Source organism: Chroicocephalus ridibundus, chromosome 9 (assembly GCF_963924245.1).
Source record: "Chroicocephalus ridibundus chromosome 9, bChrRid1.1, whole genome shotgun sequence".
NCBI lineage: Eukaryota > Metazoa > Chordata > Aves > Charadriiformes > Laridae > Chroicocephalus > Chroicocephalus ridibundus.
The window spans coordinates 47,462,633-47,482,631 of record NC_086292.1 but is presented as its reverse complement, the minus strand read 5'-3'; the positions used below and the strand labels follow the sequence as shown (position 1 = coordinate 47,482,631).

General features: G+C 45.0%; 1 protein-coding gene across 1 annotated transcript; it reads right to left on the bottom strand.

The window, feature by feature from the left end:
* Positions 1-699: 699 nt before the first annotated feature.
* Positions 700-19,983, bottom strand: RAB11A (RAB11A, member RAS oncogene family). The gene is made up of 5 exons (XM_063347306.1): positions 19,816-19,983; positions 11,579-11,774; positions 10,430-10,623; positions 9,366-9,446; positions 700-2,441 (listed from the first exon to the last, which is right to left on the bottom strand). The coding sequence occupies exons 1-5, from the start codon at positions 19,853-19,855 to the stop codon at positions 2,302-2,304; spliced, it is 651 nt and encodes a 216-aa protein (XP_063203376.1). The 5' UTR covers positions 19,856-19,983; the 3' UTR covers positions 700-2,301.
* Positions 19,984-19,999: the final 16 nt, after the last annotated feature.

The window sequence follows — 19,999 nt, the reverse complement described above, 5'->3', positions numbered from 1 at the left end:
GCTGCCCCGGTAATTTGGTTAATTCCAAAATGTGCTCCAGTCCAGCCGGGAAAGCGCTGTGAGAACAGCTCCCACAGCACGCAAGGGCCCAGTCACACACCTCAGACTCTCCTGCAATGCTAAAAGGCCCTAAATTGCCTTTGTCCCCAGAGCCACCGGCGCTGCCCCACACGCTCTGGGGGTGACTGCTGCCTGCAGCAGGTGGCCAGGAGCTGCCAGGGCCACCACGCACCACACACGCTGACATGTCTTCTTGCCAGTCTTCTGACAAGGACAGAAGACACATCTTCTGCAGGACACCAAAGTAGGATCAAAAAGTTTAAATCATTTGCTGCAGAAGGCAGTAGTTTGCTGTCCCACAGGATTTTCTTACTGGCAGCAATGTGGGAAAAAACCACCACATTTGTAAAAGCCATTCAGGGGTTTGACTCGAGCGAACCCACAGACTTTTCAGAGCCTAAATCTTCCTGAAGCTGCCAAACTGTCATGGCAATGAATTGTGGCAGCCCCAAGAAGCTGCACGCCTGGGCTGAGTGAAGGCGGCAACTGTGTTACACGACCCTTTCAGTTCCTTTTCTGGGGGCACTTCCACTTCAGCGTCTTCTCACAACCTGTTCCAAGAAGCTCACTGGTTTCCAGTAAGTAAAAAACCTTCAGGTCAAATCCCAGATCTCCCAAAAAGTGCACCCAACACCACACTGAGTCGTCCCCTGTAATTCTTTATTAGAATCATGGATGAATATATTTTAAATCAATCTAAAAAAATAATGAATCAAGGTACAGTACATGCATAAAATACAAAGTAATTTACAAACAGATCAAAAAAGCATCTTCAGAACTAATACTAGGAGGAGAAATGGATTAAAAACAAGTGACCGACTACAGCAATGCCTTCCGTGTGCCTTACACATCATGAGCACCGCAAGACAGAAAGGTTGGGTACGAACGCAGCTGGTAGTGCCTACCCCGATTTGGATTTTCCAAGTGGGTCATATCAGAGTTTGAGAAACATCCCCTACAATCAGTTAATTCCCTCTAACTGTATAAATAACTGCAGGCATTTATACAACAAATGGTTCTTTTAAATACTGTAGAAACTCAGTGCCTAGAGCCTCCAAATCTCAATCCTAACGCCGTGTTGGGAATAGCACACACTGAGCGATACGCAGGGAGTGCAGCGACAGAAGGCACAGTTCATGTATCCCTGAACAAGCTGATCGAACGGGTGATTTGTACGGAGCGACAGGCCACAGAAGGAAGGCATCCCGTAAGAAAACTACTCCAGATGTTTTTGTTAAAGAACATATACCAAACCACTGGAATAACTTAAAAAATACCAGATGAAACAGAACTGAAAACTAAGGCCAGGTGGTGGAAGTTGTTGATTCATCAACTCAAGCATTTGAATATATTAATATATATGGCAAGTATTAATAAATGTGATATGTAATATGTGACAACACCCTTCAAGTCTGTGTACCATGAAGGAAAGAAAGACACACTCAAATCCTGATACCACCAGCACTGTGGAGGCCAAGCCTCAGGCAGCACAAAAACATGCCGCAAGTTCCAGTGTTAGCGTGACCCTTCATTAGTTTCGCAGCTCGTGCTTTCGCTTTCTTCACTAGAGGCACCTCAAAGGGAGTCCCACCAGCGTCCCCCCGGCAGCCTCCCAGCAGCTCTGCCTCACATCACAACCTCCTCTGCAGCAGGGGCCAAACCACAAAAGCTCATTCACAGGTAGCGAGAACCCTGCCGCTTGTTCGCAAGAAATTCTCTTTTCTCCCCCATAATATTCTATTAAAAAAAAAAAAATCCTTAACTTGACAATCTGAAGATGTAGCCAAAAACATTTAACTTACATTAAAATTGCACTTCAGAGCAACGGGCATTTCATCAAGCTTTAGATGCAGTATACAACACCTTGAGACAAGGAAATCCTGCCCAGAGATACTTTCCTAGTTAACCTGACGGTAATCGTTTTGTCAGGAGCAGAATAACGTCTTCCAGTGCTCACTAAAGGTGTCTGTGCTCTGACTAGCGGGCATCATCTCTGAAAGAGATCAGTTCAGTTCCAAACAATTTACTGAACCAAAACCGACGAGTTGGTGTTGGGAAAATACTGCAGCCACACAGAAGCAATAGATTTATAAACACTGAAATCAAAGTGTTTAAGACATGGAGAAATTCAGAAGGAGTAAGCAGTAACTAAACACAAGAAAGTAACCACGAGAATTACAAATATATTTAAATCTTGGACCTGGGGAATATACACAGCCTTTCAGGAAAGAATGGACAATCCTATATATTCTGACAGCACTGCATCTTTGGTTTGTTTTCAGTGGTTGGAGGGACGTGAATGGGAACCACGTTGTTGCTTGGAGACATATCATTCTCACGTCTGTCGGACATTTGCTTCTGGGAAACAATACGATAGATCTCTGGAAGATGAGAAAGAGCTCGTCATTACACGTACACCGGCAATACACCATCAGAAAGTTAAGTCTGGGGGCAACCAAGCATAAAACGTACAAAGATTTCCCAACTTCCATGGAAATATATAGGTAGTGCGCAGAAGGGTTCACAAGAAGTTCATCTGTGGTGCTTTCTATATTCAGAACATAAAATATTTATATTTTTGCAAAATAAATTAATTTTTAACAACTGTTTTAGTCCCCTTGAGATAAGGGTTAGTAAATGGACAGAATTCACCTTTTTTTTTTTGCTAGGAATGAGAAAGTATGTGCCCCATCAGCTCCTTCTGACGGTTCCTAAGGCTCTGAGGACAGTGGTTGCATGTTTGCTGAGGTATCCACAGACAACAGAAAGATTAAGAACCACTCAAAATTTCTCTCTCTGATAGGACTGCAAGGGCAACTTCTTCTCCCTCAGCACACACATCCCTTATGATACCTTGTCTATCGTCCAAGTGGTTTGAAATCTTCAGAAAAGGTTGAATATTGGGGCCAGAAGGGGAGACTTGGCCCCTTAAGCAGAGCACAAACCCTTTACAAAGTTTGCTGTGTCAGTGTAGCTGAACTTCCAAACTACAGAGAATATGGACTCCAGATGAAGAAATTCCAGCATAAATGAAGAGCATGGGTTAACCTCCTGTGCCTTTCCCAGCACGCTGCCGAGTGGGGGACGCTGCACACCTGCACTGAAAGCCTTGCCCAGGTTCCTGGGATTTGTCAGGAGCCGATGGTGCGTGCTGTACATGAACTCAGAGTAGCTACAAGAGACCTTACTTCAGCTGCACAGAAGAAAGAGTACAGCATGTGTAGCACTTCACCCCCAGAAAGGAAATAAAGGATACCAAAAATAGAACATGGGGAACTCACTTGCAAATTCAAGTTTTAAACCTTTAAAGTTTAAAAAAAAAAAAAAAGCTTGCTAAACCTCAGTTTAACAAAAGTTTGAGTGCGTTTCAGCTTCAGCAAAAAGCCAACCCTGAAATGACACCACATCTTCTCCTTTGCCCAACGGAAAAGCCTGCTGGCAACCAACGCCCCAGCAGTGCCAAGCTGCAGAGCCCCTGAGCGAAGGAGCCCATCCCACACCCCATTTGCTCCCGCTCACTGCCCTGCCCCAGGGTTTCAGATAAGGGCAGGCTGCGAGGGTGTCCGCGCTCCCCTCCTCCGCGCAGCAAAGCTGGGGAGCGCACAGCTCACAAACAGCTTCTTTTGCAGGTCTGAAGTCTCTTATCAGCTGGATAATGACTGTCCAAGCACGCACATCGCCTGACCCCAAACCAAGACACATCTTTTCCATCAGAAATTTGTCATTAGTGAGTAGCCTTTGTTAAGAATTTTAATGAGCTGCTGCTTAGGGCACATCCTGACATCATTTCAGTACTGGAAATCAAGCAACCTTGTGCAGAGGAGTCCTCTCTGCTGCCAAGGGCTGATCACACAGCGCCTGCTTTTACGACAATGGGAAGAGACGCCATTGAAGAGCTAAAAAGGGTCCCTGACAAACAAGGCTCGAAAACCTTGCCCTCAATGCAACAAGCCTGCACTGGTGTAAGCTGCCAACACAAACAGAGGCCAAGCGCTCCCCAGGACAAGTAAACGCAGGGCTGCACGCATCCATGGGACTGCTGGCAAAATAAAAACCTCTTACGTAGATACTCCACTCTATCTGTGGAATGTACAAGTAACGTTCACCTTTGCAAGTGGCACCTTGAAAGAATCTGCTTGTTGGGCCTCCAAACTGACAGCTCAAGACTCAGATAGGGACAAAGTGTTCAGAAAAAGGGATTTCACCTATGCCGTTAAAGATCATGTCACCGAGGCAACCAAAGAAGAGCTGCACACGTAAAAGGATTTTCCGATTTCTCCCTTCGAGTTCACTCTTTTTTCCAACAGTCTTACACGTAAGGAACTTCACAAGTTAAATGAATCCCCTGAAATCAGATCTTTAAAGCCACCAGCAACCCCACGTGGGAATCTGCAGCTAGAGATCAGCCTCGCCCCGCGGCTGGCCACTCAACCTTCAGCAGCACCGGAGTGCGGGTGGGACGAGCAGAGCTGGAGGAGAGCTGCTCTGCGTTCTTCAGGACAAGTTTTCTGCTCCCTGCCGCAGCTCGCAGTAGACAGGCAGGTTACCTCAAGTGCAGAATGCTGCCCCTTCCTATTCAATAGGAGAAGGCTCTTGCCACCTTGGTTACTGGAAACTCTCTAGGAGTACCTTTGGCAGCAAAAATTCTCAGTTTTCCAAAGAACTTCCTGAACAAGTTCATATTAGTCCCTAACATGAGCTGTCACAGACTTCCTTCACCAAGCAAGGACTGGCAACCAGGGCGTCCTCTGTGTAACACCCTCGTCTTACAGCAAAGATCTCCAGCAAACAGCCCCGAAGCCTTAAAAACGATCTTAACAGCGTTGATTTCTCTGCTGATAGAGGGTCTATCTCTTCTGTCTCTGGGAATATATTTGAATGACTCCCACTCCCACGGCCTCCCCAGCAGTCCTGCAAGGACATTCAGCAGTTGTACTGCTTGAACCGACTTGCAGCAGCCAGGAATTTGTTGCTCACTGCCCCTTCTCCCTGCTCTGCAGTGCAACCCTTCACGCAGCCCCAGCATACTGCCCTAGGTGAAAGCCTCAATGGCTAAAACCTGCCTTTCCCTGGATCGGCTGCACACTTTCACCACACACAGCTGTGCTGGTGTGAAAGGGGAGGTGGGAACAGCTTAAACCTGCTCTCACTGGGGCAAAATGCCCAGCGGCAAAACCTGTGCTGAAACTGCTCTGCACCGAGGAATGCCAGGCTAATGAAGACATGCGCTTTTTAATGAAGACACTACACTTTATGCTCTGCTCAGTAACTGAATGAGACCTTATTAAGAGCACATTCAGCAGAATGCATCACTGCATAATTGCTAACTGTGCGAGACAGGCCTTGCACTGTAAGAGGGCTGGGAGAAAGTAACACTGCTGCCTCGGAGGAGCTTGTCCAGTCCTTGTCTGCTCAACCTGCACTAGTTTTCATTAATTTTCAGGTGTACAGAGCTAACAAAAGAGGAAATCCCTAGATTTTTTGACATTAGTGTTCTGTGATGTCGTTTCCTTGGAGATGGGATTCCTTAGAGATGAAACTGCAGCAGAATGCAGCATGGGAACAGAGACAGCACAGAGCCAGGCAGGGAAGAGAGGCACGCCAATTTACTTTAAGGATGCTTTATCCTGCTATGAATGCTCAGAGTGGCTCGGATTATAATACCAGTCTCTCCTATTTGCCAGATGATACAAAGCAGCTTTGTGCACACAACAATCAGCCCTTGAAGTCTAGACATCTTGCAACAGAAGAATTTGGATAGGGACCATTACTCTAAGCAAAAGAAGGAAAAGGTCCCCAAAACCTCATCTGGAATCCACAGCAGGACAGGAAGCCCGCTAGATTTAAGACGTACCCCCGCTCTAGAAGTCCTGTATAATATAGGGAAAGGAAAGAAAAGCTTCCTCCCCCTTCTTCCACCCGTAACAGCAGATCACATGCTCACTTAGGTGTGCTACCTATAATGGATTCCTATTTCCCATGCCCAAAGCCATCTATTCACAGTGGCTTAAGCTGAGAATCTAGGTGTGGTTAAGCTTAACACAGACCCTGCTACACCTCCAAGGAAACTACTCTTACACATTTCCATCACTGTCCCTACCAGACCAGCTTCAGCAGGGCTGGAGAAGAAAGGAGTTTTGCTACAGACCTTAGTTGTGACACCCTGTTCAGGAGAGATCTAAGAAGCTGTCTCAAAAGCATGGGGAGCGGCCTGGGATGTCTCTGCGGTGCAGTTCCCGGCACTGCAAATACCAGCAGAGCTGGTGCAGCAGCATGCCCTGCCCCTTCTGTCAGCCACCTCCGCTTGCAGCCTGTGGCAAAGCCTGTTGGCTTTACCAGCTTCCTTCTTCAAAGGACAGAGAGCATTCCACCCGCAGGCACTGAGCTTGGAGGCAGCCTTGCCAAATACAGACTATCCATGATTCTGCAGGGTCAGTCTGAAAACCACATTCCTCAGATGACTGCTCCCCTCTTTCCTTCAAAGCAAATCATTAACAGAAAAAGGCAGCTGGGTAGTGTTATCGAGAAGTTTATTGGCAGAACATACATCCTTAGCATGCCAGTCACAGCCGAGATGGAGCCAACCTGCTGCTAATGCATTATTTACTTCATCTTTATCTCCCTGAAACAGGAGCTCCTGTCTGGAGTGAGCCACATGCCCACTAATCAGCAGAAGTGTTTCTTCCAGCACAGTTGAACCAAGCCCTCCTGAACAAGGATCCTGTCCACAAGCCCAAGAGCTCTTTACCCAAAACACCATCAGAGCAACATGCAGGGAACACTGAAGTTCGTGGAAAAGCAACAGCTTCTGTCAGAGTCCACCAAGGGCAAGTTTTAATTGCTTGTTTTCCCATTACAGACTGCTCTCCCTTACAGAAAAATTAAACCAGTAAAAAAATTAAACCTCTGAGAATTAGAATCAAAAGTAACTTCTGGAATAACAGGTACTGTTGGAAGCATGAGAGGAGAGATAAAGAAACAACCTAGCCTGTGCCCAAGAGGTGAACTTCTTCCCCATGGCAACAGCAGTCTATTGTTTGAGCGTCACACAGCTCTGTGAAAATAAGGCAGCAGCCCAGGGCATGCAGGAAACTTTCCACCTCTTCAGCAGTCACTGTTAGAGAACAGAACGGTCCAACAGGACATGGGGGACAAATAGGTGACCAATTTATATTGGCTCTGACAGCCTGACAGCCACCTCGGGAGGGGATAAACAACGTCTGATATATTTCCAGTTCTGTTTTACTACTGGTGGTGCCGAACGAGTATGAAAGTTAATTAACTAACCTTCATCCGAGAGCCCTGATCTCCTCTGAAAAGTGAAAGCACAGGCAGCAAGGCTGTTCTACATTACACACAGCACGTTGGGCCCAAATCTGACCTCAAAGTTCAGTCTAGGTGCTCCTGAGAGGAGAGGGGCTACCAAGGACACATGTATAAAGGAAGAAGTTTCAGGTTTTAGCAGTTACAAGCAAGCAATAAAAAAGTCTTTCTCCTGAAAATCCATGCCCAAATTCATGAGCATTTTTGACAGGACTGTCTTTAGATAGGTGAAGAAAACAGGAAATCCAGGAGGCATCCCAGATACCATCACATTCAGCCACTCCTTAGCCATCCACCCTCTGATGGCATTAGTAGTTAGTCACGTAGGAAGTACGTGTATAAGCTAACACAACTTCTCTCTTCTTTTTTTAATTTGTGCAAGGTTGAATTACAACCAAATGACTACACTGAAGTTAAAAGGGAACCACATGGCTCTGCTGAAGAGGAAACAAACTCATGTTCTAGTCCCAGCGCTGTACGAAGCAGCAAGAAGACAAGCATCCCCACGCGCTGTTGATTCATCTAACGCTTACTTTTGTGCTAGTATATGGACAGGTGCACTACTGCTTAGGAACCCGCTGTAAAAACACACAACAGAACCAGAACCTATCAGAGGCCTCTTACAACTAAGGATAAGACAAGAAACACATGGACACAGGCAGATAATACTCCAGCAGGCTAACAACTCTCTTCACTGCTACCATGTTCATAAAGCATTTCAAACAACTCAAGCAAATGCTACAGAATTTATACTTTTATTACAGTAAATAACTTCCTAGCTGCCTCCTCACCTGCATGTTCCAGTATGGCTAACAAGTCCTTTTTGGTGTGGTTTTAAAAGAATGACTAAATTAGCTGGCAAAGAGGAAAAAAATCCCAAACTAACTAGGTGCCAACATCACAGCAATGAGATCTGATTAGTAGACACACATAGTTTAGAAGTGGGGCCACTGCTTATGCCACGCAGATCATGTCGCCTGGCACATGCTACATTGGGAAGGAGGGAGTTTAAATTTGCAACAGGGCAAAATGTTGGACGCACGCAGTGAAAATGGAGAGACTGCCTGGCACAGCTAGAACAGAGACACATACTGAAAGAGGAGTCTCTCAGATGTTTTGAAGACCCAGACCAGAGATTTGGAGAGGCATTTGCCACAGCTGGCAATGACAAAAGCTCAAAAATCACACATGCCACTGTTGTCCCACTATGCCCTGCCTACAGCTGATGGGATACACAGCAATACAAAAGCCCCATGAGGCAGCTAGTGATTTCCACACCAGTTTGTGAATTCCTACCCTGTCCTTCATAAGCCATGGTTACGTTATGGTTCCTCACATAGCTGTAGCTGAATATCTCAGACTCTTAACAAGTTTTTCTTATCTTAAAAAGGGTTTAAACAAAAAGGAAGTACTTTATCCACAGAGCATAAAAAAACACAGTGCTCACTGCCATCACATGTTATAGAGGCCAAAAGTTCAGCCAGGACTATTAAATGCAACAACAGTGACTACCCGGCAGCTCAGGAGTCACTACATCTCAGACTACCAGTATTGTTCAAAGGAAGGATCTTTACTCTTTCATCCCTTTTCCCCTGGCAACTGCTATGGTGACCATTTAAAGATGGAAACAAACTAGATTGACTTCTCCTCCGATAAACAACGGCTGTTTTCACTTGATGCTTGCATGAGACAATTTTCTCCCATGGACACTCCCTACACCATACACAAATGGGAACCTGAAATATAAACTAGGCTGACTAGAAACCTGGGGCAGATCAAAGTGAAGAAGGATTCATTCCTGAGTTCAAAGGCTGGCCTTTCAACTATGACACTTTGAAATTGGACTCCAAATCTTATGGCTGTGAAGAATGACTAAATAGCAAAATTTTAAACACTTTATAGGCAAAGAAATGCCTATTTGCATCATATCTGAGCAGCCTTCTGCCATTCCCCCTTGAAACACAAAGCACTAGATGACTCACCTGTCAGAATAGTCTGGAAAGCTGCTTCCACGTTTGTTGAGTCTAAAGCAGACGTCTCGATAAATGACAAACCATTCTTCTCTGTGTGGACAGGAATACTATAATTAGAGGGGTACCTCACATATCTGTCTCCCATCTGGAAGAACTACTCTACCAGATTCTATTTGTGCTGTTCCTGCTGAGACACACAGGTATCAAAAAAAGTATAAAAAGCTGTGGGTTCTTCCCCCGCTTAGGTGATCTGAAAGCAAACCACCCAATACCAACATTAGAATTTACACTCATCCTGAAGCACAGGGATCAGGCCAGTGCTGTGTTACTTTGAGGCACATCTTCCTGCATCACCGAAAGTGAGAATTTGTTATACTTTCAAGAATTGTGTGAGGAAGCTTCCTGCATTTTCTTTAATGTCTTGAAGTTTCTCTACCTCCCACCTGCTGGTATGTCATGGCAGCTTATTTAACAGGGCTAGCCCTATCGGGGAATGACAGTCCTCCGCCTGCAGGCAGGGATCCTCACTGGCCATAAGTTCTGCAAATGCAGCTACACATAAGAAACCCAGCTACATTCCTGGATGAAAGAAATTTGGCCTAAAACAAGGCAAGATTTATAGAAATCAGTTATTTTTCACAGATCTTAATTATGCTACACGAGTCAGAAAGCCAGTTTAATGTAAGTCTGTTCAGCCACGGGCACCTGCGTAGTGCTCCAGATCACTTGGTACAAAGGCAGCAATAAACAGGTGCAAAGCTACCATCGTACAAGAAATGTAAACCTCAAGCCATAGGCACAGTTTCCGCAAGAAAAGCCATGCACAGGCAAGAGAATAAACCTGGTTTAAAATTTTCAAGTGCACCTGGCTCATTCTTGAAACCACATCAGCATGTGTGTTCTACAAGGCTTCCTTTTTCACTGAATTAAAAAGAGCGAAACACCAGTGTGTGACACTGAGGAACATCACCAGCAGCACTCTTTTTCCTCCTACCAGCACACTCACCTATCTAAGACCAGGTAGGCAGGTCCCCAGACAGTTAGCACTAGAAAATTATTTTGAGTTCACCAACCTGCAAAAGCTCTGGCCTCATCTGTAGGGACTGCTCTCAGGTGGCGCAAGTCACTCTTGTTTCCCACAAGCATGATTACAATATTGCTGTCAGCATGGTCTCGCAGCTCTTTCAACCATCGCTCTACATTCTCGTAAGTAAGGTGCTTAGCAATGTCATACACCAATAATGCCCCTACAGCTCCACGATAGTACCTGTGGGTGAAGAGACATGTTAGAGAACCAGCAAGAAACACTATGATTAAAAGTGACAAGTTACTGTGCAATAATGGCAAATAGCTATTACTAAGACAGCTATACAAAAAGATATCCAGGAGCAGGCTACGTGGGACTTGAAGCAGTGAAGTCTAGTATCCAGACTAGCGTCATGCCACAGGACGACCAGAGCAGCCATGACAGCTCAGAGTGTAGGGGGTAAGCCAAGCCCCATGCTTTTTGCGAGAACGCTGCATCCCAAAAATTAAAGTTCTGGAATCTGTGGGGAGCTACTGTCACCTTCAACCTCTGATCCACTCCTAAAAAGTCTCCTCCACCCATCACTGTGGGTGCAGTACGGGCACAGCCCATAGTGATAGAGAGACTTTAGAATGACTCACTGGATCATAAAAACGTTGACCTGATCTATTCCCTATATCAAACGCCAGACCAGAGAGACCAGGTCTTTCAGACCAGAGAGGGGCACAGCAATTCACTCAAAAAGAAAGTGTCTGTGTTCTCCCACCCCACAACTTCCTCCAGCTTTACTTAAATCCAGCTTTTGCTATGCTATTTTTTTTCCAATTAAATAAGCAAGCAAAGTGAGCAGTCTTTCTGTAGTGCTACAGGACGGTTTCTGGTCTTAGGTTACCACTGATAAAACCTCCATGAACACTGATATTACTTTATCAATCGCTTGCATTGAAATGAGTCTCTTGAAGCTCTTGCGTTCCAGGCTTGAAATGCCTCCAGTTACACATCATGAAAGCACTGAGAAATAAATCAGTTTGTGCAGGGACACACTCTTATCAAGTTTCTGGACTGAATATTTAAGCTTCCTTCCCCCATAGGTTGTGGATATTACACGATAAAATATAAACACCCCCTGTTGCAGCTTCTGAGGAATCAGAAAGGCCCAAAATTACCCTCTTCAGCCACACAAGCTATCACTTACGCTGATGTTATAGCTCGGTATCGCTCCTGCCCTGCTGTGTCCCATATCTGAGCCTTTATTGTCTTCCCATCGACTTGGATGCTCCTTGTTGCAAACTCTACTCCAATGGTGCTTTTGCTTTCCAAGTTAAACTCATTGCGAGTGAATCGAGACAGAAGGTTACTCTTGCCTACTCCAGAGTCTCCAATAAGTACAACTACAAGACAAAAATGACATGAGAATCAGATTCCAGATGTAGATAATACATTGACAATCACCTGCAATAAACATTTATTTCCCAGAATGAAGCATGAAGGAAAAGAATGGCAAAACCACCACCCTCATCATGGGTCTACTGTCCAAGTGTTGATATTTCTAGAGAACCAGAGCTGCCACATTCACCAGCATTTTGAACAGACATTAGACTCAACTTTTACTTATTACGTTTCAGTCTCCTTTTCCCAGCATGGAAGAACGTTCCTCCTACAGGAAGAATATACATGGCTGCCACTGCAAGTGTCAGGGACAGTTTGGATTTCACATCCTTGTAACCTAGAACTAAAAAACACCACCACCAACAACAACAAAAAAAAAAAACAAACACACCACCCAACTGAAATCTGTTTTGCTGGAGAAGTCCAAAATGCAGGCCAGGCAGCAGACTGCCTGCATTTTGCACTCTTCATAGAAGAGAGGTTTCCCACTGGGCAGAAAAATTTGTGAATGAAAAAAAGAACCACCAAACCCCCCCAAAACCACCATCACCCTGATGGACAGTTTAAAAATGTTAACTGAGCCACAGCACTCTGCCGTTCCGCAGTCCTTCGCTGCTGCTGTGACCCCTGGACACTTTAGGCCAGAGCCTGAAACTGCTCTAAAATGCTGCCGGGGTATCGCTGGGCCTCAGAACTATAACCATCCACTCCCCCTTCCACAGCTCAGCTTGACTCATCACAGCACCAGTGCCAAGGAAGCTAACTGGAAGGATTCAGCTATGCTCGACAAGAGATTGACAGAGGGCTCAAAGTTCAGTTCCTACAGGAAGAAAAGTGTCACGAGGATTCACTGCAACATCCTGTAATGCTGAGTTGAAAGGTGCAAGTTGAACTGTAACTTAAAACTCACTACCAAGGTGCAGGCCACTGGATGAAACACATTCACACCCCTGAGGCACACCAACAGGAGCCCCTCGGGATGATCTTATGCCCTTAACGAAGATAAGGTACTGAACTGGTAACAGAAGGAAATGGAGGAAAAAAGAGGACAAGTAAGATCCTTGAGAAGAATGACCCAGAACCTTAAAGTTCAGCAGTGAATCAAGGCCAGTCGAACCAAAAGAGCATACGCTCAGGTGACAAAAAAAAAAAAAGTGTTGTTACTATGCTTATATGCTTGTTTTGAAAAAAACAAAGATACTTGCTCAGTAACATACATCATTTAACAGTTAAGACTGCAATACAGTGTTAAAAGATTCTGTGTGGTACAACAGAGGAATGAGTGCACCAAACACACTTCAATCACATGAGGAAACCCCCCACTGAGTCTTAGTCTCGCAGCGCAAATACGCCCATCTGCTGCTGCACCACACGGCAGCCCTCTGAACACCGTCTTCTATTTAAATAATGCAAAACAATTCTGACGAACGGAATTTGCTCTGACTGTAAGGGCAGAGAAACACCTTTTAAACACCCTCCATAAAATGAAAACTGCAGCAAATGCTAGCTTTAAACATGGCCTTGTAGAGAACACTTCGTCAAAATAAACATCTTTGCAGCTTCCTCTGCCAGCTGACTCAGCGCGCAGCCAGCCAAGCTACAGAAGTTGCATAAAGCACAGAGTGTCTGTTAACCACTTCTGTTTATGAAGACCACAAGTGCAGGTAAGGTGGCAAGCACATACGCTGACTGCAAACAGGGTTCTGCTTTCCTACGTGCCAGGTCAGCCCTGTTGGGTGTCAGCTGCCCTGACACAGCCGAACAGCTTTGCTGGCAGGGAAGGTGATGAAGTGTAATACACTTTGTGTGGGGGGACAGGGCATGTAATTGCATCATCACCACCTGGCAAACTGCCATGGCTTTCCTCCTTCATTGGCAAATAAGTTCTCCAATACTATTTTGGCAGGTTTAGGCCACAGTTTTAGATGACATCATATTTGTATACGCTGGGACGTGTTACAAAAAGTCCCTAGGAGGCCAAAGTTGTCTTCGCACCCCTCAGTCCTGCTATCACCCAGCATTAGCTTTGGCAGCGGCCAAAAACTTCTCTAAACAAGAAGAGCAATCTACACACATAATTTCCTTTTCGCAACAGGATGCACCATATACCTGTTAAGTATTCCCCTCAAACAGATTTTTGTTGTTCGGTGCATATTTCAAAGCACAGCTTAAAGTCATTTAACAATAGACTCATGATTTTAATTCCTCTGCCTCTTTTTTTCCTTACCTTGTCTGAATCCCATGCTGCTAATGTTCTGAATGGTTTCCAGCACCAGATTAATATGTCCCAATTAAAAGGGGAAAATATTAGACTTTCCTCCTTGAAGTCAGATATTTCCTCAACTTAACCGGGCTACTGCAGCTCCTCCTGAACACAGACACAAGAACCGCTTGCAATGTCAGCAAGCGCCTGAGATTCCTCACACTTTCTGCATTTCTGTCCATCTGAGCAAGTATCACTCTTTGAATACAATTATAAACTGAAACAACTTTAGCAGCCTTATCAAACCACTTTGTTTTGATATTTTATACTACACAATGTTCCCATGTATTATATTCTTAGCATAGAAATAAAGTAGGAATGACTCTGGATGCCGGAGTCCCATTCTAACTATCCCAGGCAAACAGTTTCTGGGAGGGAAATGACACTATCTACTTCCATGTTAAAGCTAATTGTTCCTGCACACACGCTTTTATTGGGCTTTTCTTCCAGCAACTCACTCCTAATGGTTAGAAATTGCCTTCTAATTTCCAGAAGAAATTAGTGGTCAGCTGATGGCGGTGTTCATGTGCCAGCATTGTCCATTAGCTTATTAGTTTCTTCTCCCAGTGGTGTTTATGCTGGGGTATTTACAGAAAGCAACCGCATCTTCTCTCAGCTTTGTTCTGCTAGCTAAATAAGCCAACCTCTCAAATATTTCCTTACAAACAGACTGTCCATTTCCCCAAACATCTTCCCTGTGAGTTTTTAAATTTCTTTTCCATGCAGTGAGAAGAACCACGCACATCATTCTAGGTGAGATCTCCCTGTGATGTATACAGGGACTTTAATATTTCCATCTCTACTAGGCACACCTTGAGCTGGAATTATCTTTTCCTGACCTTGATGGCTCAGTCTGCCTGTGGTCAGACCTAATTGTTCTAGCTTTTAGTTGGCAAGCTCTTACTTTACCAAATTCCTATGAATCCCAGATGCAAAACCTTACATTCGGAAGAACACTCAGTTTGGAGGACTGCAGCCTTCATCAGCACACAGCCCTTCCAGTGCTGCGCTCCACCTTTCTCCTGTTCCACCCAACTTCACGTCACCAGCAAATTCCTTTACTACATCAGCACTGGAAGGAGGAATGACTGGAGGAAACGTTTACGCAAGTTCAGCCACAAGACCTATTCTTGAAAACCTCCATCAATATCCTCCTTCGGACCAGCAATTCCCTTACAAAAGCAGCACCTTAGAAAGCTTCGCAGTCATGGGAGATTTGTATTGGCACATCCTGAAAGTCATGAAAATGATCTCCCTGCCCCAGGTGACTACAACTAGGCAGGTCATTCTTACTGGTTTAGTGATGTGCCAGTTCAATACTTGCAGCCACATGCTTTAAATCAATGCATTTGAGCATCTACAGCACTACCACCCCAAAGATTTAAGACAAGCATCTGGGGGGAGGGAAGGGAAAAAGAAAAAAAAAAAAAGAAAGAAAAATGAGTTTGAAGTCCACACTACTGTATAAATTTCATTCTGTAATTCCAGTTTTATTTCTGTAGAAGACCAAAATAAGAATTCCATTTCCTAAGTTGTATGAAAAGCAATTTAGAGAACTACATCAAGAAAGGATTATTAATTTTTCACCAACATTACAGCTCACTCACCCAATTTTTATTCCTGTTAAACCTCTAACTTAGTTGAAATTTTCAGAAAATACTTTTAATTATCTCATGAAATCTGTTATTGACAACCTAATCAGGTTGAAAATAGGAAGTCCAGCACCCCTAGCTCGTATTGTCTATGGTAAAAATTACTACACAAGTTGCATGTTCCACAATCTAAAACAAGTAGACCAGCACTAAGGGATTACAGTGTCTGAAAACACTCGTCTCTGCATTGAGCTCTGCTATTAACAGACATATAACTAAAGAGCCTGGACACATCTTCATGAGCCCCAGAAGAACCTGCTGATCAACACCTCTGCCTGCCCACTTCAGTTAGAATTTAAAGAAAACATGAACAAGATGACCTGATTCTACACCTTGTAGGTAGCTGGTGATAAACTTAACACGATCATGTCTTATATGAATCTCCCTCCTCACCTGTGCCTGTTTTATTCACCCATTCCCCGTCACAAAGAGAGTGGGCATCTCAAAGGCACTTTGGGGTAGGGGTCATTCATTACCTGTACATATAACACGTAACGCAGAGCTGGGACTACAGACACCTCTGTAGTAAAATGGCTAAGCCAGCAGGTTTACTATAGCACCAAAGTGCCTCCACACCTAACGCAGGGAAGGCACAGGGCTTGCTGCTGTTATAAAAACCAAGAGGTGTCATGCGACCACTTTTCCTTACAAATTTCCCTACACAAAACACACAAGGAAAAAATGTGTTTTCTAAAACCCAAACCAACAAGTTTGTTCAGTTTCAGAGCATTTCACCAATGTCAAAGGGAGAAGTTGGAGAAATGAACATAATGCAAAGTAGGAAGCAGATAAATCAAACTGGAGTTTTTACTAACAATAAGCTGAATGTCACTACAAGACAGGTCCATGTTCAGAAATAAGAAGTCTGACCCCAAATCCAGAGTTCCAGATGGTCAAGGTGCAGACAATCCTCTTGAGCTTTGTCCATAGAAAACACAGAAAACATCTTCTGCAAGTGAGGGTTACTTTGATAACTACTTATCTATTGCAAGTACATTACTTCAATAAAAAAAGTTAAAAGTTCCTTCCTTTAAGCCAGGCTTAATTTATTAAGTAATAAAGTAATATCCTTACATCACCATTATTTCTTCCTCACATTAAAATCAGAGCAAGATTTCTACAAACTGGAATTCATAGGTCTTGCATTTCCTCAGGTGCAGCACTGGGAACAGTAGGCACTGCTCTCAGCTAAACCCAAAAAGTACAGAAGAATACAAAGACACGGGTAGCTGGACAAGAAGAATTTACCAGAAAGCGTCTTTTTACAAGCTAGGCTTAGGCTCTAGCATATGCTGAAGTGTTGCAACAGAGTCAGGAGCCGGGTATTTTGTAACAGGTACTGTGATTTTATGGTAGGGCAGCATAGGTGGGCTCAGCTTACACCCACCAGCAGCCAGCCAGATTTTGATGTACAGCTGCCGTCAGTGGCTGACAGGACAAAACCAGCGGTCTCACGTGAACAGATGCGTGGCACTTCAACTCAAGAGCAGTACAAGACAGCTAGACTACAGGACACCACCCAATTATTTTAAACCAAGTCAAACACTGAACTCAGTCCCACCAACCTAACATGTCCCTTCAAGTTCATAAACCCAGAAGAACTGTCCTACTGGATTAAGTGTCTTCTAGACCAACACCCAGCCCGACTGTCAAAACTTGATGCCTGAGAAACACTATGTGCAACAGAACAAACAGGCTAATCTTTGTCCTAGCAAGCCCTTACCATCTTCAAACAAGCAATACCTTCAGACTTGCCATCGTAACCATCTCACTGAAACACCCCAACAGACATTCTTCTTCCTCTATAAATGCGTGCAGTTTTTCAAATGCATTCACAGTATTTATGGCAATGCACCACTGCAAAATTTGCATATACATCTGCAAGACTTTATGTCCTTTTGTTTTCGCCTACTGCTCAATAAAAGAAGCATTACAGATATCCAAAAAAATTATGAAACAGTGGATACTTTCCCTATTGGCCATTATCACTCACTGTTTTAATTTTGATAAAGTTGTACATCACTTCAGTATAAGGGATATGAATCCATTAGGTGTCTCTTCCAATTATTTTGATGCCCTTCTCCATCTTTTTAATTCTACAATATCCCTTTCAAAATGGGTATGCCCGCCCTGCCTACATTTGCCCTCAAACCCTAAGATGCTCATGGCTCAGATTCAAACATCAGCTTAATGTTCCCTCTGAGTTCTCACTTGCTTTTCCAAGAGTTTTTACCTACCTCTTGTCCTTTTGACCAGTGCCTGGTAAGGAGATATTAATTTCAGAGACCTACTCACAGTAATTTCAAGAACATTCCGGAGCGGTGACAGCTTGTTTAGAAGCACCATCACCTTTGGGAAGTTACAAAAGTTTCCACAATTTGCATTACTCTGTATTTGTTATGTTATTTCAGCTGCCACATTAATCCCAGTTATGTGACATTGCATCAACTTCCTGCAGTCTACTTTAGCTTTGGAAAACCTGAATCGCTCATCTTCACAATACCATTTCCATAGCATTCCCTGCGCTCCCAACAGCTTCTATAAACTAAACGGAAAAAGCTTTAGGAGGAACAATCAATTAAACTAGCTTTGAACTTTTCTATATAACTGGATCCTAACTGAATTATTTCCCAGTTATATAAGGAAGCAGGTCTAATAAAAGACAGGACCTCTCCCAACAAACTCTGCGTCACTGATATTCCCAGGCTTTCGCAGCTAAAACATTAATTATAAGCGCACTGACAGAATTGTATGAACACGTAAAAGTAGTGCAATGATTTTTATAACTTGTACACATAAGTACCTACAATAAGATTGCTTGATGCAATTAAACCAGCGGTCAGCAAGGCCCTTGCCAATGCTGCAAGCTGAGAGAAGAGGCCCTTCTTGGGACTTCCTGATTTGATTTTAACAGCAGTAGAGATGACTGATTTACAGTTAGAAATAATACCACTTTCCACATGGCAATTGGCTAAAACATGCAACAAAAAAACTGCAATTCCTCAAAGTTATTACAGGAGGTTAAAGGTACAGGAAAAAAAAAAAATCACTGATGTTTTCCTTTACCTAAGTTTCATGATGACAAGCACTGGGTCTCTCACCATTACAATGTAACAAGCAATACTCTAAATGCCAAATTCAAATTTACAATACCATATTGCAATAAACAATACTTTTTACAATACTTTGCTTGCTTTCACTGTAGGATTTAAAAAAACCCCAGATAGTCAATTTCAAAACGTCAGCATTTCCACAGATGTTTTACAGCATGCTTTATGAACCTTTACAACAGGCTGGTATTTTACTCTGCAGGGAGAGAAAACTGAATAGTTAACTCCAACTGCAGCATTTTAACCCAACTTGCTGCTGTATGGCAGACCAGAGGGGCACGGGTCCTGGAAAACAAGGTATTCCTGCCCTTCTCTGCCGGGTGCCGCAGGAGGTGCCAGGCCAGGGCCCGAGACAGCGGGTGTGAAACAGCAGTTACAGTCAGCCCTCTTGAAGGGCTCAGAATACAGAAGGCGGCAAATAAACCTACTTTATTAAATTAGCTGCATCATCTACCAACACTAAGCATGTAAGTCATTCTCTTTACAGTCCTATTTAATAGCTGGAAAAGGAAGCCGTCCTTATCAACCCTGGGCATCCTGGCTGGTGATCTCTGCCCGCCGCCCAGCCTGGCATCGCCTCAGCCCCGTGGCGGAGCAGAAACCTCGGACAAGCCGCAGCCACGCCAGATCCCCGCGGAAACCAGCCCGAACCCGACGTTTCGGGGTGCGCGCTCCGGGGCAGCCAGCGAGGCCCGGCACACCCTCGGCCATCGAGCTCCAGAACCACCCGAGCAGGGCTCGGCCGGGCCCGCCGGAGCACTGACAAGGCCGGAGCACTGACAAGGCCCCCACCGCTTTAAGGGAGCGGCAACGGGACCCGCCTGCGGGCCCAGGCACCTCTCGCCCTTCCCCGGCGCTGCGAGGGAAGCGGCGGCGAGGCAGGGGCCGGCTGAGGCGGCGGGGAGCGGCCCCCGCCCCACCGTGAGGAGGCCGCTCCCCGCCCCGCCATGGCCAGGACGCCCCCCTCCGGAAGGTGACCCCTCCGGTTGCCATGGGGAGGAGCCGGCGCGGCCCTTACCTTTGAAGAGATAGTCGTACTCGTCGTCGCGGGTGCCCATGGCGGGGTGGGCCGAAGCGCGGCGCAGGCCGAGGACTGGGAGCGGGAGCGGCAGCCGGACCCTCCCTGCAGCCGCCGCGGCGCTTCCGCCCTCCGCGCTCTGCCCGCCCACCGACAGGTGCTTCCGGGGCAGCGCCGCCGCAGC

What these genes read in the sequence shown, in the direction of transcription:
- RAB11A (XM_063347306.1), bottom strand. Translation starts at nt 19,855, where the DNA reads ATGGGCACCCGCGACGACGAGTACGACTATCTCTTCAAAG. An exon ending in TACCGAGCTATAACATCAGC is followed by an intron (nt 10,624 to 11,578) that starts GTAAGTGATAGC and finishes CTTCACCCACAG; the next exon opens with GTACTATCGTGGAGCTGTAG. An exon ending in TTTCCAGACTATTCTGACAG is followed by an intron (nt 2,442 to 9,365) that starts GTGAGTCATCTA and finishes CTCATCTTCCAG; the next exon opens with AGATCTATCGTATTGTTTCC.